Source organism: Sparus aurata, chromosome 1 (genome assembly GCF_900880675.1).
Source record: "Sparus aurata chromosome 1, fSpaAur1.1, whole genome shotgun sequence".
In the NCBI taxonomy this organism is placed as follows: Eukaryota; Metazoa; Chordata; class Actinopteri; order Spariformes; family Sparidae; genus Sparus; species Sparus aurata.
The window spans coordinates 19008368-19031071 of record NC_044187.1 but is presented as its reverse complement, the minus strand read 5'-3'; the positions used below and the strand labels follow the sequence as shown (position 1 = coordinate 19031071).

The 22704-nt window shown below is 40.5% G+C and overlaps 3 protein-coding genes across 4 annotated transcripts in view; 1 reads left to right on the top strand and 2 right to left on the bottom strand.

Annotated features, from left to right (window-relative positions):
* Positions 1-276: 276 nt before the first annotated feature.
* Positions 277-4683, bottom strand: tmem134 (transmembrane protein 134). The gene is made up of 8 exons (XM_030418327.1): positions 4451-4683; positions 3738-3997; positions 3591-3658; positions 3410-3496; positions 3245-3321; positions 2692-2736; positions 767-820; positions 277-651 (listed from the first exon to the last, which is right to left on the bottom strand). Exons 2-8 carry the CDS (start codon positions 3951-3953, stop codon positions 569-571), a joined length of 630 nt encoding a protein of 209 aa, XP_030274187.1. The 5' UTR covers positions 3954-3997; positions 4451-4683; the 3' UTR covers positions 277-568.
* A 1888-nt stretch (positions 4684-6571) lies between these two features.
* Positions 6572-12094, top strand: serping1 (serpin peptidase inhibitor, clade G (C1 inhibitor), member 1). Its single transcript, XM_030434922.1, has 11 exons — positions 6572-6725; positions 7059-7106; positions 7230-7338; positions 7443-7604; positions 7694-7996; positions 8673-8888; positions 10151-10294; positions 10398-10601; positions 10681-10820; positions 11112-11334; positions 11616-12094. The coding sequence occupies exons 2-11, from the start codon at positions 7059-7061 to the stop codon at positions 11861-11863; spliced, it is 1797 nt and encodes a 598-aa protein (XP_030290782.1). The 5' UTR covers positions 6572-6725; the 3' UTR covers positions 11864-12094.
* A 73-nt stretch (positions 12095-12167) lies between these two features.
* The window catches only part of doc2g (double C2-like domains, gamma), a 76994-nt gene continuing 66457 nt past the window's right edge, over positions 12168-22704 (bottom strand). For both annotated transcript variants that reach the window (XM_030434940.1, XM_030434931.1), the window contains exons 9-11: positions 22255-22336; positions 21888-21984; positions 12168-15668 (exon numbers count right to left, since the gene is read on the bottom strand). In XM_030434940.1, coding sequence (XP_030290800.1) covers positions 15529-15668; positions 21888-21984; positions 22255-22336 — 319 coding nt within the window. In that variant the 3' untranslated portion in view covers positions 12168-15528. The remainder of the gene's footprint in view (positions 15669-21887; positions 21985-22254; positions 22337-22704) is intronic.

Genomic DNA, 22704 nt, shown 5'->3' with positions numbered 1-22704 from the left:
AAATTGGACAAACCTTCAGCTTTTTAAATCTATAAAGACCTGAATACAGTGTTGACCACAAAGAAGAGTGGGCTTCTGCTGGTTATCCTACTGGGGTGATAATGGTCTGGCACCTGAGGTGAGTTTTTTTTTTTTTATTGAATTATAGTTTCCTGAGAGGCAGGACTGAAGACCAAGGGGGCTGAAACTGCAGCTGAAGAACTATTATCCTAAAAGACAGTGGCTGCTTTATTCCTTACTTAAACTGCCTTTGTGAAGAATCATAAACGACACAAATTAAAATATACAAAAGTTTAATTGTAATTTCACAGTCATTATTCACACGACATTGAAAACACAGGCAGGACCAATCCTTCTTTTTTCGTGTACATATACAGCAAGTTCAGTTCATATAGTGGAAGCATAGTCGAGGCACTGAGTGGTTGAATAAGTAGTGGTCATAACAATGACAAGAAAACACAACCATGTGACAATACATCTTTTGTTACATGTGACACAAAAAATACAATTCATCTTAAGATAGCAAACAAAGAAATGTAGTTAACATGTGGTGTCAGCTCATAAAATGTCATTTTTCAAAATAAGGTAGATAGAACAATTTGAAGCCTCTTCTTCCGCGGACAGCACAGCTGATGTATATCACATGGTACACTGGAGGAGATACAGGGAATCATGTTGTTAATGTCAACAAAACAAGGCATCCATTTACTGGTACAAGCCCAGGGGAAAGTAAACAAAAGTTCTGGGAACCAAATAATCAGTTTACCTCCAGGGATGAAGAGCAGAAATCCAGGTACAAAGAAAATAGCACTTGAAACACCTGCAAGGACAGTTTCAATACATCACAGCAAAATTAATACAACCACATATGAAAAAAAGTTCAACATTTTGGGAAATTTACTTAATTGCTTTCTTGTCGAGAGTTAGATGAGAAGATAAATACCACTCTCACGTCTGTATGATAACTATGAAGTTACAGGCAGGAGACTGTTAGCTTAGCACAAAGACAGGAAACAGGCAGCAACAGCTAACATATAGCTCAGTCCAAAAGTAATAAAAAACATCTCAAACTCACTAATTTACATTTTATATCCTTCATCCCATTGACTCGATATATGATTCTGTATATATTAACAGATGGGACACAAGCAAAGCTAAAAAATCTAAGTTCACTAGAAATCAAACATTTTTTTTTTCCAAAGATGGTTTCTGTAATTTTAGGTTGTTCTCATCACTCTGATGTGCGTTCATTTTCCTGCTAAGTTTGTTTTTAATTACTTTCTATAAAAAAAAAGGGGGGTAAAACATGTTTCATTAACCGATTGTCTTTTTTTGAAATATTCTGTCCTTTGGCTGCAAATACATTTCTCCATTCGTGGGACAATAAAGGAATACTGATTCTGAAACATAACTAAACAGTGCTGTACAAACTCTGACTCCTAACAACATTACAAGCACAACAGGGCAGTGCTCATCTCTGGTATATTTTGTCTTGATGCGCCACCAATCCTCATATATGTCAATGATTTATAAGTGTAAAAACATTTTTTTTTATTGCTGTACTGGGGATTATTTGCAGGACTATTTGACCAGGCAGAGTAACTTCCTGGAGTCTTGTAATCTCTGTGAGATTGCCAGGAAGCCAGAGAAGAGTCCAGGAAGTTACTGCATCCTGGACATAACCCAAATGCATGTACCGAAACGAACATTAAGTGTATTTTCCCAAAGTGTCAAACCATTCCTTTAAAAGAGACTTAAATGACTGACATATAGAACTACTTAAACTTTACATCCAAAGAGTTACTAACATCATCATTTTTATCCTTTGATTCACTGACAACAAATATTTGCAGAGTATGTGGCAGCAGATAAGTTCTAAGCTCAGACAATCATAGTATAGCTTGTATAGCATGCTGCTACCGTATCATGTGCAATGACACTCCAAAGGCTTGAGAAAGGTGTTTTGTTTGTCCACCTTCAGCAATCTTCTGGATCATCAAAGTTCAAGATTCTCATCTACAACCCAAACATCTTAGACTCAGTCAAACCACATGTCTTTCTTTTTCCAGCTCTTTCCTTTATGACAGTTGTAGTTCAAAGGCCTTGAGTTCTGGGTTAAGAAACACTATATCCTGAAAGGACATTGGCCTTTGGACTAACTGCGGCTTTTCCACCATCAAACTGGCACTGTGTGTGTGTGTGTGTGTGTGTGAGATGGGATCACAGCAACCAAACAAAGACAATATTGCACAGAATGCCCCCAAGCTTAATTTGTGGGCAGCCAAAATACATAACAAACATTTAAGTCTGAATTATAACATTGAAATACAACGAGACAGAAGAACATGTTTCGTTTTATCTTGTTATCTATGAATATAACATAAATACGTTATTTATGTTAAATATATTATTTATTTAAATATCCATTCATGTGTTAAGATATTTTGTATTTTGTTGAAAATGTTGATTTGATTACAATTTAGTCATTTTTATGGGCATTTGTTTCATGAACTGTTTGTTTCTTTCACTGCTTTACTGCTTCTGTGTCCTTTCATTCAACTATCTACACAAGATTTGCATCATGTTCTTATTAATAATGCTTAAATTGTTTCTGATCATCTTGCACCTGGACAAACTCAGTGCCATTTCTTCATATGGACCAAAGTTTACCCGTATGGTACTTGTCCTTACCTGCATTTGGATTCAGCTGTATGACAACACCAGTGAAAATTAGAGCTAAAAGAAAAAAGACAAAATACATCAGTGAAGAAGGAAAAAAGTACACTGTGTTAAGTTTTTAAACACTGTTTTCATTTACTTGAAGCTGGCAAAAAGCTGTCTTACAAAGAGGATCAACAAGAGTACAAAGTACAATGTGCCAATCATGTCAACGAATGACACAACACTGAGCAAACTAACAAGCGTAAACTTGCAAAACTATTCAGAGCAGTATGTTGGCATCAAAATAACAGCGCACATGTACAATTTGAAAGTTATGTCTATCCTGTTTATGTTTTAATTTGATATTTTAGTCATTGAAATGTAATTTTATCTACCTCACCAAAGAAAATAAACATTTTGAAGCCATCAATGGAAGAGTAAAAGCAAAATCGAAACATTTCTCCTTGGGCAAAACAACAATCACAGATCATCATCTCTATTATGTAAGGCGATATCACAGGATGAAATTCCAGTTGGATATCTTTAATTTAATGCTTAATCAAGAACCCTGCTTTAGACTTACCGACTCCAGTGATGAGGAGAAGGAATGAGGCAAGAACGACTCTTCTGTTTTTCTTCACCAGCGGATGGGAAACCCACCTAAACAAGACATTGTTAAGACTGACTGTGTTTGCTGTTGTTCCTGTGTCAGTGAGTGGGTGTATGTGTTCGAGTTGTTTGAACGTACCCGCAGCAGTGTGCAGAAAGATGTGTGACAGAACTCAAGGTGCTGAAGGACCACTGGGAGCTGCAGTAAGACAGAGTTGCAGGGTCACTGTGGAGAGAGAGCGGAAACAGACATTCAAACAACAAGCAGTCAAAAGTGGGAGAAGCTAAATCACATCAATAGTCCTGCCTGTTGAGCCCACCTGATTTTGAAGAAGTTATTGAAAGAGGAATTGCCATTGCTGCCCAAAGCATCTTCATTTTCCAGATTCTAGAATGAGCAGATAATGAAAGAGTTGCAGTTTCAGGTAAACAACATATATTTGTACACGCAGTGGGTGTAGGCGTACCTGATACTTAAGGTTACTGTGTTCGAGGGAGCCGGTGGCAGCAGGCAAGGGATGGTTTTGAGGTTTGGAGAAAGTCAGAGGACCAAATGTCATCTCCCCTCCCTCCCTGTCCTTGTCTCTGGCCTTCCAGCCCTCTGTCTCTCCATCGGACACAGCTCCCTCCTCCTCGTCTCCGTCCAACACGAAGGCATCATCGATACTGAACTGTGTTGCCATGGTGATCGCCTCTTACACCCTGGGGTCCTGTAGCTCGATGCTCACTGTGGGTTCAAAGAAAGAAAAAAAAAAAAGAGCAATTTAGATAACGTGTACACACAGTATTTTATTCAATGTTTATTTGTGTATGACAGAGTTTTGGAGCTTAAAAGTTAACTTTAATGACTATTTTCGAGATTAACTTTACTTTTTGCCTCTGTGTGCCTGTGTATTTCTCTTTTCACGTTTAAAGTACGCACACACATGCTCATGCGCACACAACAAAATAGTCCGCAGTGCCATAACTTCAAGCTATGCGATAAAGTTAACCAGTTCGCGAGCACAGCTAAAAACGGGCATGAAAACAGAGAAACAGCTACCGTACATGTTTGAGCGGACTAGAGCACAGTGGAGTAAAATAAACGACCAGCCAGCTCGTAAACTGGCGGTGTTGTTTGTCTCTGCCATTGTTATTGCTCTTTCCGCTAGTCGATCAGATGACCAGGATGAAAACTTACTTTCTTAAGTAAATCGTCTCTCCAGGGAAGTCCAACTCGACTCCACGTCGTTAAAACACCGGTCACATACTTGCACAATCCGCCGCAGCTCTGTTTAAAGCGTCCCTTCCAAACTTTTTTTGTGTTTACGAGTTCGAAAAGCTTTTTTTTTTAAAGGAAGTTTTGAGCCTCGTCCTTTTTTTTCTTCGAACACCCGGCTCTCGATTGCACACGACTGATTACGCCCAAAGAAAGAGCTCCTCGGGACTCAGTCCACTTAATCGAATGTCGGTTTGTCGATCGACCCACTGATTTACATAACATCAGTGCTGAGGGGAGTATTCGGATACTTTACTTAAAGTACTCCATTACAAGTACAGTTCTTGGATTGAAAAAGTTATATAAGCAGAAGACTGTAAGTGTTATCAGGGAAATGTAGTTGACTTGAAGTATTTAAAGCAAAAAGCAGGCGAATTGTTTACTGCTAGCTTAGTTGTTTACTGTTGTTAGTGAACAGAGGTGGGGCTAATTTTGACAGGTTTAGGACTGCAACGAATTATATGCCTAATTGATTGTTTTCCTTATTGATGAATGTGATTGGTTGTTTAGCTTGTACAATGCTGTTTTTCTAGCCAATGGTCCAAATATCAAAATTATGGATTAAAATTCGGTCCAACCATTAAAAAGAGAAGCATCTCAATTTGTAATCATCAAAACAGTTGCCAATATTCTTCAGCTAATCAGTTAACCCACTAATTAGTGAAGCACAGTACTCAAGTACAGGAACTTAGTTACATCCCATGCATTGCATAAGATAAAAGTAATATGGTTATACAATATACAAAATTGTTGTTGAAACTTTATTTATGCTAGAATGGCACTCAGTAGAGTGCATACCTCTGCCAGTGCCCAACAGTCCCCTTTGATTTTATCAAGCTGAATCCAGTATCAAACTCGATAACCCTGTATTACTCCATATTTTAGACAACCCATAACTGCTAAATTTCAAATTACCAGATGAACAGATTTTTTCCATCAGGATCCACTTGTTATTCCCTGAGTAATTAACAGAAATGTCAAAAAAATACCCAATGTTAAAGAAAGTGAGAAAAAATGTCCTGGACCCATCTCTTTATCTGGATCCACACCAAAAGATCCTGCATCCAAGTTTCTCTGAAATCCGATACATAGTTTTTGTGCTGACCAACCAGCAAACACACGTACAAAAGGACATGGGTGAAAACATAACCTCCGTTGAGGTACTAATAGGAATCTTAGCATAACATAAAAAAGTTCTGCAATTATTTACCTATGGTAAACAAAAGCCTTTAACATGAGCTGTTAGAGTACAACAGCAATTAGAGATGAAAAGATAAATTAATATTATGAAAGCTGACAATTTTATGACCCTTTTGTTTTGCTAAATCATTTCTTTCAATCTGAAAAAATGTTGAATTTACATTAAAATATTTGCAAAAATTTAAGTATTTAAGTCAACTCATCTATCTAAAAACTATTAAATTGGAATTGGGTATTTAGCAGGGGATCATGGTAGGTCCAAAACCCACCAATATACAATGCTATTAAATGTACACTGTATTCAATGTATTAATTTAATGATTCAATTAAAAAATACGTATTGGCACATTGCCTACATGTTGTTCAAAGATTCAACATCTTTATGCAGAAATAAACAAAATATCAATGCAATTAAATTCTTGTTTCGCTAAGAATGTAATGATTTATGTCCATAACACTGTTTTCTGCCAAACTCAGCTTGTGTTTTAACTGGTGTCCTTGTCTGTGTGTAGTAAGCCCACTCATGCAACCTTTGGCAAAATCAAATTATGTAAAACACTTCAGGCCAAAACATTATTTTATGCAAATTGGAACTGAGCAAAAGTGAAACTGCTTATCCACCCCCAAATACTTGTAACTGTGTTCCACTTCAAGATTTAGATATGATCGGCTTAATAACTGTTATCATAAGAAATACATGCAAATACAATATGAAAATAAATGCAAGGCCAAATAAAAACAGGAATATAGATGATCCCACTTGATATCTGTTGCCAGCATGTGAAATCACGTGATTTCCAGCAAGTCAGAAGACCTGCATTAAGCAAACAAACATCTCTAAACCAACAATCACAGGTTAGTCAATGTCTGTTGCAGTTTAGGGCAGCAGACAGTCAGAGGTGGTAGATCCTGTGAGCAGGGGTCGGATGTGACAGAGACATTACTTACAAAAAACAACTGGTGACTGAATTTGGATACATTTGGAAATCGAGGAAATGTGAGTGACTCAATGTTTTACTGACTTTTGTTGATTTGATCACTGAACTGAAGGAATATTATCCACAGCATTTTACGCATTACTTTACTTCATCTTCAGTTTTTTATGGGATTAGATTTTGACAACGATATCCCCTCTCCAAGTGGAAGCTGCAACTACAGAGAATCACCGTTTAAAATGTGTAAAAAGTGGAGAACATCATTATGTTTCACAGGTTGCGCCACATATCGATCTTGTTTCCGGCTTGGTGCCATATTTATTTTGAAATCCTCGCCTAAAAAAACAACTCTTGCATCGTACTAATCTTATTTGATTTCCTTTGCTCTGCTCTAGATGAGACTACAGGCCATACTTTGTCTCTTTCTGCAGCTCTTTTTTGAGGTAAACATACTTAAGAAAATGTAGAATTGATCTTTCTAAAAGGGTTTTCAAAATCCCTTCATTATTTAACAAAACATAGAGCTTCTCTTGAATATGGCAGCTTGTGTTTATTTTTCTGTCTAGCTATCATCATGCACACATCTCACTGTGATGCCTGGTTCAACTCTGGAGCTGCCCTGTCTCTCAATTCAGACTGAATTCACTGATGCAGCCATTACCTGGGAATTCAATGGTCTTATAATATTTCCGCAACTACCACATTATTCTCACTGTATTGCAAAAGAAAAAAGTTATGTATTTTGTCATTTAAAAAAAATTATCTCTTTTTAAACACAGGCAAAGAAATAAATGCCCAGTCGTCTGACTCAACCACACTTAAAAAGGATGGCTTATATCTTGTTATATCCCCTGTTACTGCTGCTGACGCGGGCGAGTATGTGTGTTTGGCAAAGGAGACAGATGTCGAGATTATAAGGAGATACTCTATTACAGTTATTGGTGAGCTCTATACATGCATGCATCTATGCAACACTCAACAAAAAGCTTGAATCTGATCAAGTTTAAAGTCTTTGTGTCTCTCTCTGCAGCAACAATTGTCTACACCATAAAGATAAACGTAGGGTCCAACGTTCACCTGCCATGCCATTTCCCACCTTCCAGCCAAGTCTCGGCCAATGCACTTTGGTTCAAAGAGATGGGTGCTGGCATAACGACAAGGCTGACTCTTGGAGACAGTTCAACAGAGGATGATGCGAAAGTTGAACAGCTTTATCCAATGGACCATGATCAATCCATCATACTCAGACACACTGCGATGGAGGATGCTGGAACTTACCATTGTCAATCTGCTGAGGGGGAGAAGCTGAGCACTGTAAACATCATTGTTGAAGGTAGATTTGGCAACCTTTTCTATATACTGCTATGTTACACATTCCATGCAATTTAGAAGCAGTACTTGTTTTACTAAATGTCAAAAGATCAAGCTCCTAATAAGCTTTTCAACAACAATTTAAGCATGTAACCTGCAAACTAAATAATACTAAAAATACTAATTAACTTTATCTATGTAACACTTTGATAATAAGAGACAGACCAGATTTACTCCATGAGTGCTGAGCAAGACCTCTGACTTATCATTATTAAATTTTAGTAAGTTTTGGGGCATTAAGGTTTTAAAATCTGGCAGAAAAGTTTTGAGTTTAACTAGCCAGCTAGGATTGAAAACACAATGGGACCAAGGATGGAGTCTTGAGGGACACCACAAGTCAGATGAAATGTTGAAAGAAGTTTCCTACAGCAACAGGAAAGGTTTTGTTAGAGAGATCCAACTGTAATAAACATAGAGCTATGCCTCTGATGCCTAACCAAGTCTCTTAGTGATGCAAGAGTATGCTATGATCCACAGTTTCAAAGGCAGCACCTAAATCTAAAAGAGAATATAGAATTGAGCAATCGCCTCTGTCTGCAGTAAAGATGTCTTAATTTCTTATCCATGCTGAGGTTTTGTTATGAAATGTTGGCACAACATTTATGTACATTTTAACTGTCTGCCAAACTTTCTTCCAGTTCCTCCTACGACTACTCCTTTCTCGTGCAACAGCTTCACTGAAGCATGGGAGCCCTGCCTGGATAAAAACAGTCGCACCGGGGAACCAATGTTGCAGGAATCCATTACAGAGTTTTCCATGAAGCTGTATTCTTACTTCAGAGAATCTCAACCCTCAAGCAACTTGCTCTTCTCTCCCATCAGTATCAGCGGGATACTGTCTCATTTGTTGTTAGGTATGAATCATTTAAATAATTTATTCCTAAGCATAGTCAAAGCCTGGTCATGTTCTATGTAACTCATTAAAGAAACACATACACCATCCTGCTGCAAAAAATACTTATAAGTGCACCAAACTGCTGAAAATATTCCCAACAAAAACATGATTTCCTTCTGTTTGAGAAATGTTAAAAAACTATAGTGTCACTGTTCAGGAAATTGCTTAACTTTTTTTGTTTAAAATGAGAGTTTACATTTATGTGCCACAACATTATAACCACTGACGGGTAAATAACACTGATCATCTCGTTATAATGTAATGTTGTTCCTTGGGTCTATGAACTGACAACACTGCAGACCAAATACACCCATTCATGGCAAGAGCACTCCCTGATGGCAGTGGCCCATCCAGCAGGACAATGTGGCCTGCCGCATCACACAAGCTGGTCAGGAATATCCCGAGAAACATGTTAATATGGTTTACAAAATCTGCAGATCCCAAAACAATCAAGAATCTTTCGAAAGTGTTGAAACAAATCTGCCGGGATAACCCAGATATCCGCAGAAATTATTTAGGACTGTGTGGTGATCAGAATTATTAGATCCAGATAATCTCACAGTGATATAAAATCGCTTTACTGCCAGTTAAAGGCAATTTGCGGGGTTTCTAAACCTGAGTCCTTTATTTAAACTGTTTGGTGTGTAAATGATAAAAAAAATTCGAACATTTCTGGAATCTGTGTTTGTGTGGGGGATGGATGTCAAAGTTTCATCAACGTGGAATGCTAGGACCCAAGGTTTCCCAGCAGAACATTGAATTGTAACCAGATCGATTATTCACTTCAACTGTAAGATGTTTTGAGACTGATCAGTGTTTTTTTTCAACAATGTATGCCTTCAGTATAAGATCAAATGGGCTTGGGGCTGAGTGCTACAGACAAGAAAGGAAGATAGAATGTATTACGAGACAATCAAACACATTGCTGTTTTTGATCTTTTCATGGAATCTGTTGAAAATAAGGAATGCATAGAATAACACAAACCTTATCCTCTATTTGGTCTAAAAGGCAGCATTTTCCAGTGTTACCTTTGCACACTTGGACAAAATAAACTTTTATAAGACTTGGACGTTACATACAAATAATGTTTCTCGATTTTAAATGTCACAGGAGCTTCTCTCTACCTACATTAAATGTCAGACCTGCTTTGCAGCTGCCTGTTGTCTCTAAATTACAGTATTTCTACATAATGGCTTTTTTCTTCATCCTGTTATCTTCAGGTGCAAGGGGAGACACGCGCAGAGCCATTGAAAGGGCTGTCTGTGTGCCTCACGACTTCCACTGTGTTCACTTCCAGTTGAAGAAGCTGAAAGAGAAGCTGGCCAGCTCCTTGCAGATGGCTTCTCAGATCTACTACAACCCACGTATTACAATCACTGTTTGAAGCTTTCAAAGAGATGGACAGAGATTCTGAGTGCATGAAGAGCAGAAAGGATCTCATCATATTTTTTCTGTTCTCCTCCTCAGAAATGAATCTGACTGAGTCCTTTATTAACCAGTCTATCCAGTTCTATGATGCTGAGCCTGTGAAGCTGCTGGAGTCCAGCAAAGAAAACACAGAGATGATCAACAACTGGGTGGCAAATAAAACCGACAATAAAATCAAGCATCTGGTCGACTCGGTCTCACCCACTACACAGCTGATAATGCTTGACGCTGTCTCCTTTAGTGGTCAGTAAAGTGTGTGTTCTCAACTGTGTGTTACGTGAAAGTGGTGGAAACTAATAAACTGTCTGTTTGTGTGTATCAGGTCAGTGGAAGTTCAAGTTTGAGCTGAAGCCCCAGAAAGGATTTTTCTCAAAACTGGATGGTGATCTGGTGAAGGTGCCACTCCTCTATCACCAAAAATACAAGGTGGTAATGACGCACGTCGTTGAGCTGAAGGCACAGGTAAGGAACAGCCAACAGCCATCTTAAACCCTTTTCTATTATTATTCTTGACTTGAGTTAGTACCTCCTTTGGGTCTTTCTTTATATTTTTCTGCCTCCTATGTTTGTCATGCATCAGAGCACCAGGGCAAATTCCTTGACTCCTGATTTAGATTCGGATTAATTCAAATTGACCTTCTGCTGTATTATTTTGAGATTAGATTAGATTTGGTAGGGGATTTTAGGCGTACCACTGGGATCAACTTTAAAAACCCCTGCTGCTCACCTGGTATTTTTGAACTCTGCCAACAGGTGGCGAGGTTTGCTCTCACGGGTGACAGCAGCCTTTACATCCTGCTGCCTCCCTCCAACACGGTGTATGACCTGCAGCAGGTGGAGGAGAGGATGACGGACATGGCTGTGCATCAGATGATAGAACATTTGAAAACGCTCTCTCCACAGAATGTTGAAGTCACTCTGCCCCAAATAAAGCTGGATGTGCAGCCAGACATGCACATACTTATGAAGAAATTAGGTTTGTTCGTCTTTTATATTCTGCTGTCTGTCACCCTCTAGTAGCCAACAGCTTACTCACACCATGAAGTCAACACCATACATAAAGCTTTGCATTTGGATACTTCCTTATCTACCAGGCAGTATCAGTTGTTAAAGGTGCAATATGTAAAACTTTCAATTTCAAATTCATACTTAAGTCAGCATATCACCCGAATAACTGCTAAATCTAACTGATCCGTTTACTTACCTGCTTTTGACCTCCACCATCATATTCCTTCATTTGTCTTTCCCCTCAACCAGGACTGTTATCACTCTTCGAGGGTGCTAACCTGTGCGGCCTCTACTCTGAAGACATGCTGGTTTTGGACGATGTCAGGCACAAAGCTTTCCTCGCGCTGACCACACAAGGAGTTGAGGCCGGAGCGGTCACCTCCGCTGCATTCTCCCGCTCCTTCCCTTCCTTCTCTGCCCTGCGGCCTTTTGTCATGCTGCTTTGGAGTGACCAGGCCAATGTGCCGCTCTTTATTGGCAGGGTGACTGACCCATGAGAGAGAAGTTGGAGGGAGTGGAATCAGGGGCAAATGGGCATTAAGTCTTTTGATTGTCTTGCTTTGCTTCTTCTGAAAATCTAGACTCGATATAACTCTAATTAAATTCAGCTTCAGTAGTGCTTCAAGTAGTTACTCAAGTGAGTTGCAACCCTCACAACAAAAACATATATAAAGTCCTGCGTGTGTCTCATTTTAAGGGATGATGAATAAACACGTTCACACAACACATGTGCTGCCTGTCATGTTTGTTTTTTTTGAAGGATCAAGCACAATGTTAATCATTAAAAGACAGACAGACAACCACTGAAACAACTTCAATTTATTTTGAGAAGTAGTTACACAAACCCACCACAGGATGGCAGCCACACTGTGTGATTGACATTGACTTTGAATGCACAGGGACTGCAGTGGTGAATTCCAATCTCATTCGCCCCTGCCCTCCTGCAACATTACCACTTTAATTTCAATTTATTGAGGAAGACAAGTGTCAAAATCTGTGACAATAAAGGTTTTGTTTTCTTTAAATCAAGAGCTTGCAACTGAGCAAAAAATACCCTGAATCATCGTATTCACAAACAAACAAACAAACAAACAAACACTGATGGCAGGAGACTGAATAGATGGCATAGACTGTAAACACATCAGCATTCAGAATGATCAGCTAAGGTTGCACTCTATTATACAAGCTGATAGTAATTGTTAAACATGCAGCTGTATTGCAGATAAAACTGATTACATAAGCAAAGCGGGGTCAATAGACAAGAGTCCGAAAATTCGGAGACTGTAAACAAAACCAACAGATCCAGAGACAGGAATAAGCCACCATCCAGCCGGAAATGTGAACTCTATTAGATCATTGTCACCGAGCCCAGCCTCAATCAAAGCACTGAGTATTCCCAGAAAAGCATCTTTGATGCCTGGATAAGACGATAATGTTGTTGTTTTGGTTTGATTATCTCACTGCTGACGTGCTGGATGTTTTGATGTGCATAGAAAAAGTACAGAATAAAACCCGCCATCCCTGCCCAACCCTCCTCTTATCGAGTCAATGAACTGAAAATATGTTTAGGCTTCCTGTTATAACAGTTTGTTTAGTTCCAAGCTTTGATAATGCCCAAGCCCTTTTTATTCGAAACCTAATTCACCAGTGAAGGATCCATTTTTTTGCAGCCGACGATGAGACACAAGGTTGCTGAAGGACACCAAGAATATGAGCAGCCGGATCGATTCAACAGTTAGAAAACTCCCGGAGGCCACTGACCGACTGTGGGTGTGCTGTTGTGAACCAGTGTATGGCCAGAGCTGTAGTGTGAGACGAAACGGGGGAGTGCATCTGATATCCTGGCAGACTTTTAGACAATTCAGTGATAGTCGAGCCCATATACACCATCGATGCGCAGAGATGTGGACAGAGACACATAACGCATGTCAATTTTTCCCTGCTGCCGAATGTGTTTCCATGGACAGCGTTACCCCATTTTACCTCCCAACGTTTAACTATGTGTGTGCTTGGACATACATATTTGTGTATTTGTGTGTGTGGTAGTAAGGTAGGATCCATTGTCTTTGTCTGCACACAGTTTATCTCAGCAGGCAGTCCTGTTCCACAGACACGGACACAGTGGTCCCAGTGATCTTGTCCTCTGTTCCAACAAAGTATCACAGCAGTTAAAACTGTAATGAAATACGGTCTACAGAATTCCTGTACATGGACAATTTCTAACTGTTTATGACTTTCAGTATCTATCTTTCTACTATTATCTACTACTATCTTTCATGCCTGCACCCGGTTGCTTTGACTGAATGGAACACCACATTTATGAACAGCTCTGGAGTTGCAGGGAGGTGGCGCGGCCCTCATTTATTAACAGTGTGTAGAAAAGGTTTTATCTTCTGTCTTACAAATCTTCCATCTGTGTGTACACACTGTTGATAAATGAGGGCCCAGGATGATCACATCAAAATCCAGGGTTCACATCCAGCCTGCAGTGAGGTGCAGGCAGCAAAAGCACTTTGGTTAAGGTTAGGAAAATAGAATTTCAGTTATTCACATGAAGGGACTTGTGTTCTATGTACAGTACAGGAATCCTGTAGATCAAATTTAATCACTACTTCACAAACCACTGTGATACTGTGTAGCCTGTCCAGCAGATGAACTTGATGCCACTATAGACCTGGTATTTAATCACAACGGGATGAATGCAACATTGATCATAGCAGTGACTCCTTCTGGTGGTTGACTTCAGCCCAGTTTTGTAACATGCATATATAACTTTTGGGATCCTCTCAGTGCGCGCGGGTGTACAATAGTGGATTAGGGACGGTTTCCAGCTTTAGGCAGCCATATTCTCACACAGATAATCAGAATTGTCACATTAATATATCAATACTGCGATGTTGCCCTGCAAAAATGTTGCATCATAACTGTTGGAGCAGAATTGGAGCTGCTAGTTCATACCGTGCAGCTGCAAGTGAAAGCAGAAACTTCCAAAAGCAATATCTGCAGATACAAATTTAACCTTTCATCAGGAAAGTCCACAAGAGTGGTCAGAGGTCACGTGTCAGCATATATTCCTTACAGTCACTGTGTGACTGTCTGGCGGCGGGTGAAAGAGATGGTAAAGGTCTGGCACTCATGATTGACAGCTTGTCAGTGTCCTCCAGCCAGGAACACTCGCACCACTGAGACCTGCGGCGGCGGCGGAGGATTTCTCTCTCTTATGTGTCTCTCTTGTCCTTTGTTATTATTTCTTCACACCTCTGTGCTTCGGGAGTCACGTGGAGACATCTTGAATGGGGCGGCATGGTGTGAATGCAGACAGACAGACACACACTGCACAGACAGAAAATGTAGGCACTCATATTCTCGTAGCCCTCATGCACGCACGCACACACACACACACACACACACACACACACACACAAACACACATATACTGACACGTTAATGCCTGACATGAAGGTGTATAGAAAGCCACCATCACTGAAAGACAATGAAAGACATAAGAACACTGAAACGGTAAAGGTACAAATCCACCAAATGGATCATTTTGTGCTTTATAATACGGTGTGTTTGTTTTGCATCAGATCACTAAAATAGAGACTTCCCCCTTCCACAACATCCCCTCTCCTGTAACTATATACCACATTATGAGTCACTAGGGTGCACATACATTTGGCCCCATTTCACTGAATGAACTTTGAGTACATTAATCTCAAAATTTCTTCAATATTAGGTGTAAATCTGAATGACAGAATACGAGCGTCTTCCACAGATACAGTAAGGTCTAAAGCACAATTTTTGTGAGTACTGTTTTGTTACGTCAACACTTTAATGAGGACATCGTCACAATTTGGTTCACCTTTAGAAAAAAAATACATTTCCAAAAATGTATTCAGATACACATCTTTACCATCACTAATATTAGTATGAATATCATATACTAATAGTTGGTGCTGTAATTATATGATGGATTTCATTTTCAACATTATTATTATTGCATGTTTTATCCTTTGCCTCTGTTCCTGCTTTACTTGGTCTCTGTTATCAGCCATCTTCCAGTGAGACAAATGTGTGTGTGTGTGTGTGTGTGTGTGTGTGTGTGTGTGTGTTAGTGTGTGTGTGCGTGTGTGTGTGTGTGTGCACGGATGTCTTGTGTAATCTAGTCCGGTTTGTCACTGCTCGGGGCTCCTTGCTGTGTGAGCGTATGCCAGAACTCCACTTTCTTCCCTTTGTTTTTGAGACACTCGAACCAGTGTTTGAGTCTCTGTCCGCTTGCATTGATGCCCAGCTCCACTCCACCTGCAAACACAGAGCCAGAAACAGAGAGGAGGCGTCAGGAGGTGATGGGAAACAGTGGGTGGGAAAGAAACTGTGAGGAATCTACAAAAGACCATCAGTGTTAAAAGCACTGAGATTTTAGTTAAGATACTAACACGACAATGTAAATATACTTGAAAACAAATTCAACTTCTGCCGAGAAGTAATCCCAGACTGATATCATTATATTCTACATCATTTAATTTAACAACGTAATTAATAAATGGTACATCTAAAATCGATTCAATTTCAGTTAAGCAATTGTTAATGTTTATATAAATCTCCTGCAGCTTCATAACGACCATCCAAAATGTGTTTACAGATGAGCTGCACAGTATTCATGAAGCATTTATAAAGTGTTATAAACATCAGTTGCAACTTTTGCTTGATTAATAGTTTATAAAGCATTTCATTTGCTAACAGTGGACTAACTTAAGTTTAATCAATTATACATTTATTGTGGTAATAGCGGTTTTATTAAGTGTTACTGTTAAAGATACAATTTTGTAAGAAAGTTGATTTTTGACACATCAGATATTGATGCTTTGGGACTTTCTTATAAATTGGACCTTTAACACAAATGCATCGATTGTTCTGCTGTGGCCCGTCCAGGTGGAGCTCGTTCCAACTTCTTTATCTACAGGTCAGTGGTTGAGTCAAGCGCTTTCCAACCTCGGGGTCAGGCCCCTCCAAAGGGTCACGAGATAAACCTGAGGCATCGTGAGACGATTAATAGGAGAGAAGAGAAGAACAAAAGAAGTTCCGACTTGCTCAAGACTTTTTTTGTGAAACAGAGGGTCATTTTTACATATAAACCTGCAATAACTTTTTGGGGAGTTTCGAGGCAGCGGAAACAGGCTGTTAACACATTATTGAGATTGAACTGGTTCGCAGCTTGTTAGCGATTGTTGAGCAACGTTGGGTGCTGAACTCACTACTTTTTTGGGATTTGGACAGAATTATGTCAGTACTACTTGTATTTCATAGTTCTCACCACATGTCATGTTTTCACTTTCAACTTCCTTCTTTTATCTGTTTTCCAGCCCTTCTTCCGTGTACACCTGAGTGTCATTAGTTAATCACCCTTTCTGTATTTAAGCCAGTGTTTTCCTCTCGGTCTTCACTGTTGCACGATCCTGTTGTCTCATCGTCTTTTTCCCTTAATTTGCCTCCTAACTCTTTGTGTCAGTTCTGGTTTCTGCCTTGTTTTGCTTTTTTGCTCTTTTATTACTCCTCGTTTTTTGCACTTTGTGTGCTGTTTGTTGCTCCTATCTTGGATTTCAGTTTTGATTAAAGCTCTTTTCAACCTGCCTGCCTCAGTGTCTGCATTTGGGTCCCTTTGTGTTGAACCTGACAACGTGAGGAAACACAAAGACAAAATATAAAAGCTGAATAGTGTGCGTGTTTGATAGCCTGAAAGCCAGCGCCCCTGCAGCAGCCGCAGCTGTTGTTAGCACGTTAGCAAAGTGCCAGAAAAGTACAGCAAATTTCAGGTACCATATTTGTTATGATGTCAATGATCCCTGGCCTTACACCTGATGAATGTATGTGACATCCACTCTCTTTTAGCTCTGTTTTTATACCAACTCCTAAGGAAAATAAGAGTTTCTTTAGCTGGTAAATGGTCTGGCTGTGTTCATCAGCCTGCTGAGCATGTAGTGCACAGAGGGGTTTTTAGATCCTTTTCTTTGAAAACACCTGCCTGCTGTGGTCGAAAACGACCTTCTGAGAGCTGTGAGAGTGAAACAAAACAGAAAAGTTGTGGTTGATGAGCTGAAACTCTCTATGGATCTCTGTAAAGCAGAGGGGGCGTTGCGGATTCAGGTGATAATTCCCTGTATGTTCGTCACAACATGTTTTCACACTGTCTCCTATAAATTGTCATTATTGACGCTGTAAATTACACCCTATAACGAGCTTGGTCGACAATCTATTTTCTGTTAAACTGCTAAAAAACTCAGACAGCTAATGCTTGTCACGAATGCTCTGGCATCAGAGCAGCAAACAGGGGGACAGAGTGAACAACAGTTGTATTATCTAGTTAATATCTAATAAACAACAAAAATGCAATTGATCTTCATGCCAATAAAGTTTATCATTTAACTGGTGGACAGACATGGGAGCAAAGACGGACGCAAACAGACATCTGAGATAACATTCCTCCAGACAGAGGAAGAGGAAATAGATAAGTAGCTGGGGAATTACAGGAAAGAGAGATTTAGATAAGGAAAGATTTATTGAAAGAGCATGGGGGGGTTGGGGGGGTAATTATTCAGAGAAGCAGGAAATGACTCATGTGAAAGTGAGCTTGAGGTGATGGAGGCGTTGCCGGAGAAGCAGACTGTAAGGCCGAGAGATACAGGCAGTTGTCACACCGAGGTTATTACAAAGCCATTCCCTCAGCTGTGATTGCACAGCTAATGGAGCGTGAAGTTTTAAACATGGTATTTTGGCAATGCAGCCTTTTAACAGCACCTCGGAAAATGACTGCCGTGAGCAGACGAGGCTCGATTGTTGATCTTCGTCTCATCTGAGCTCGGCACTGAACACTGCCTCAGACGCCGCCGCTGGGCGGACTTGAGCACCCTTAAAGTGTTTCCTACCCTGCATCCTCCTTAACTTCCCTTTCACACTGACACACACTACTCGGAGAGTAGCACAGGACCTGTTGATAGAGTTTCGATACAGGATGATCACGCACAAACACTTTGTCACCTCCGCCGCCGCCCCCACAACACTCCCACCACCTCCGAAGCAGAGATCGATGGAGTGTTCCCTGAGCCTGCGGGTTGTTAATGACAAACAAACGGTCAGCCAGACTGACATGTGTAGGAGGACAGAAGACGGATGAGGAACTGAAGTCAGAGGAGATGACACAGACGAGGGCGAGGCTGACAGCCAGGCTGGCGAGCACGTGTCCATCAGGACTTCAGGTTGAACCTTGTTTTCTGTCTGCTTCCTTTTGTTCCTCACAAAATGTTCCTCTGCTGCACTTTGTCTCATTGTGTACGTATCTAGCAGAACTGTAGACCTGCAGACATCAATATGATTTTAAAAAATGCTAACTGGATCATCAAGCTTTGAAAAATGCTTGAAGATCCATCATCCCCCCTGCGATACCTCCCCCCTCCTTTTGTGGCATACATTCGAAACTTTTTATCACTTTCCCAAATGAGCAATACCAGCGATGCCTTTGAAGAACCAAACGCCATCTACATTTGTATGAATCATTACTTCCCAGCCCTCTCCCTTTGATGGTAGGCACTGAACAATTTGCCTTTGACGTATGTGAAAGGGCATTTTGTATAAATCCATTAATTTGAAGCTAGTCTGACTCACTGCAAGTCGGCCACACGCCATTGGCATTCTCTTCCCTTCTGCTATCTGTGTATTTCATGCCACTCTCGTCTCTACAGGAAACAACAATAACATCCTCTGAGCAACCTACGTACATGCTGAAATTGGCAAGTTATCCGAATCTGACTGCAAATGGTACGAAGTAAACAAGCTTGCAGTTTTCACGTGTTTTTTCTCAGGGCTTCTCACATTTCTTTGTACCAAAACAAGTTCCACCCTGACACAGCAGCAGGCTGACCTGTACCACCCGACAGAAACTATTTTATTCCCATGTCAAATCTCAATTAAACAGGGTGTGTGATCAGTAGGAGTCCGGGGAAATATGTGGACCAGGGGAATGTGCAGTATACTACTCATTGTAATTATTTTATGATAACTGTTGACACACTGTCTCGCCTGGACTGTGATGGCACTGATAATGGCTGCTACAGATGATATCAGGCTACTGATGTTATCGTCTGTCTAATGTGTGTTTAATGTGTGTGGGTTCTGTGCTGCAACACAAATTGCCTCTCAGAGCACGTTCAAGTTTTCGAATGTCTAAAACACTATATGGAGAGGCACCAGCGCTGCATCCTGGGCCTTGGGCTGCACAAGACATTTGTGATTGTATGTACTAAAACTTGCTCTGATAAGACTTTTGACTAAAGAGACTTTTCTTCATCTTAAAATAACAGCTTCAAAATCATATTGATGGTACAGTGTCTCGTCACAGGGTGAATGGTGTCTCTGTCTCAGCTATTACTTGTTCCTGCACTTTGTAACTTTGGAACTTTGGAACATTGCTATGACATAAGGAGTTTTATTGGTAGTTAGCACCTACATTATTTCTGATGTACGTCTACATTAATTGACTGAAAGGCCGATTTCTACAAAATCTTGCTGCAAGACTTGAACTTCCTCTCAAATATTTAAGATTTGCGATGAAACACAAACCTTTTCCCTCCTGCTGCCAAATCAAACGGCGTCATTCTTATGTTCCCAGGGTTAGGACTTTCGACCCGTACAAAATAGGAGGGTTAAGGTGTATTTACAGAATATAAAACTGGCAAACAGTGGATCCTGAGAATATAGATGCAGTTGTCAGTGTATTCTTCAAGTACCAATCTAAATTTACTGGAAATATTCCTGTCTAGGGTGACATGAGGCAAGGCACTGACATGACACCAAAAACTGAGAAAATGGCTCCCTGCGACGAAATTGATGTACTTTATAGCGGAATAGCTGAAATTTACATTGACGTTCATGAAGAAACTGTGTTTAGTGAATTAGTCACATCACCAAGGGCGAAATTTGGTATCAACTCCGGGGCGGACGACTAAGTACGTACATTAAAAAAAAAAAAAGAGAGAAATTCTAGAGGGGCGCAAAAAAGTCGTACTGTAACTCTGCTCACGAACACTTTGTCACTCTGCCAGCTACGGAGAGCTACATTACATTGCCAGCAGCTGCAAACATTGGTCATTATCACTGTGGAGAACTAGCAAACATCAGCTAACCACAAGCTAACATGAGAGCAACCTGTACGCTAATTAAGTGCAGCAGAAATAAAGACTGGTGTTGAATATAAATGTGCAGTGTGATATATCTGGGGGGACAAACAACATTGTTCCTCGGATGGCGGGGTCGTGGCCCTCCTGGGATTTACGCCCACACACATCATGATAAATAGCTGATCTGCTTATTAAGATGAGTATCTGCACTGATACTGGTATAATGGACTGACTAACCCCTGCTGGAGTCTTCTCGTCTGCCAAAAGAATTACAAACACTTTTATCTTTATCATCTGTTCCTGTAAGGTTTCCCAGACACTGTACATGTGCACCTCAACATTCGCCACTCAAAATTAGAGGTTAAGTTGAGCTTCATGGTCAGGCATGGGGGCTTCCATCTCTCCTTGTGTATCGATCTTTCCCACATCCTCCACTTGATTTATTGTAGGTGTTTTCTTATTGACTCTTGCGCTCAGATTTTTTTTTTTTGCCACACCGTTAAGCGTTCTCCTTGATGTATCTCTGAAATCTCACCTCTTACCGTGTCACATCCTCTATATCTTCTGCTAAGCCTATTAGCCCACTTGTTATTGCACCCTTACACCAGTGCGCTCGGCCCTCTCCATCAACTCCTTTTCGCCATTCCTCTCGGTCTTTGTGTCATTTTTCTCCCGGCCCCAATTAACATAACTGGCAGGCTGCTGTATCTAAAACCTGTAATGATAATGGTCAGGGGAATGGCTCTTATCTGGGGCTGTATGTTAGACCGATGGCCTTTTCTCCCAGCAGGGCTAATAGCTCACTGGGCTTATCTAAACACAGGGTGTCTCCCACCCACCCGCTGCATCGCACACACGTGCGCACACTCACATAAGACGGAGTAAAAGCGCTTTGATCTGAAGGCGTTCAAGCTCGCAGGGTGGTAATCCATTCCCACTGTGCCTCCCCGCTACTTCCCCATCACTCCCTAAGCTCCCATGTGCTCCATTGCTGTGATATACACATCAGGCCACGCCAAAGCTGTTAAGCAGCCTGATGAAGGAGCAGCGATCTGATGTGCCAAGTCCACGAAGGATGCGGATCCAGAGGCGAACATCTTTACTTTTTGATTTCTAAAGCTTCTCCATTTCCCTTTCCCCTCAAACTCTCCTTTGCAATCGTACTCCTCAAGCCCCATAATTACCCCCTCATCATTTCTCTTTTTTTTCTTTTTTTTACTCTTCTCTCCACCCACGCTCGGCCTGGATTTTATGTTTTCTGCAATTGCATCACTTTCATTCAAACTGTCTTGTACAGTCATCTACTCTGCTGCTGCTGCTGCTGCAGCTGCTGCAGTTTCTCTCAGCCTACCTATGAAGTCGTTGCTCATTCCCAAGTCGTAGTCCCACACAGAGATCTCCAGGGTTTTCTTTGCCAGCTGGTCCAGGGGTACATCATATGAAAACTCCTGTGCAGGTGGGGCACACAAGAGCATATTTATATCAATGATTCATAAACACGAGAGTTGAAAGGAGCTGAATACGTAATTTAGTGCGTTTTCAATAGAAGCATGCAGATTGATGCTGTGAAAAGACTGTCAGATTTGATATTATTCTAAAAAGGTATGCTTAATTGGCAGCTCCAATTCACCACAGAACATCGTTCTGGGCTCAGGAAAAAAATCACAGAAGGTGCCAGGTGTATTGTAGATACTTGTGGAGCAGACGACATGTTGTACCTCATTGAATTCAGGGTTGAGAGTCTTTTTCTTCACTGAAGTCTTGTACTTGGACTTTTTTCCCATATCTGGCTGCAAGATGCTAGAAAAGAGAGAAGAAAGAAGAGAGAGAACATAAATCTACTGGGACATTCCAGGTTGTTCCAACCTCAGGATAACAGTTTGCACCAACAGTTTGACATTTTTGGAAACATACTTATTCACTCTCTAGCCGAGAGTTGGATGAGGGAGTCAAAACTTATCAAAAATTAAGCTAAAGCCAGATATTGGTTAGCTTAGCATTAAGACTGGAAACATGGGGAAACAACAAGCCTTACACAGCTGATGGTCGGAAGATTTGGTTACCTTTGGACATCACCATCGGTTTGTAAACTACCATTCAGAAGTCTGGAGTTTGTCATTATGGCCGTCGCCATGTTGGACAGGTAAGACCATTGCGTGTTCCGATAT

Bases quoted from the DNA above. Each gene is read 5' to 3' on its own strand.
- tmem134 (XM_030418327.1), bottom strand. From the start codon at position 3,953: ATGGCAACACAGTTCAGTATCGATGATGCCTTCGTGTTGGACGGAGAC. The intron at 3,659-3,737 runs GTACGCCTACAC...TGCTCATTCTAG, and splicing joins ACAGTAACCTTAAGTATCAG to AATCTGGAAAATGAAGATGC. The intron at 2,737-3,244 runs GTAAGTCTAAAG...TTTTTCTTTTAG, and splicing joins TCTCCTCATCACTGGAGTCG to CTCTAATTTTCACTGGTGTT.
- serping1 (XM_030434922.1), top strand. From the start codon at position 7,059: ATGAGACTACAGGCCATACTTTGTCTCTTTCTGCAGCTCTTTTTTGAG. The intron at 7,997-8,672 runs GTAGATTTGGCA...ACTTTCTTCCAG, and splicing joins TGTAAACATCATTGTTGAAG to TTCCTCCTACGACTACTCCT. The intron at 10,295-10,397 runs GTATTACAATCA...TCTCCTCCTCAG, and splicing joins TCAGATCTACTACAACCCAC to AAATGAATCTGACTGAGTCC.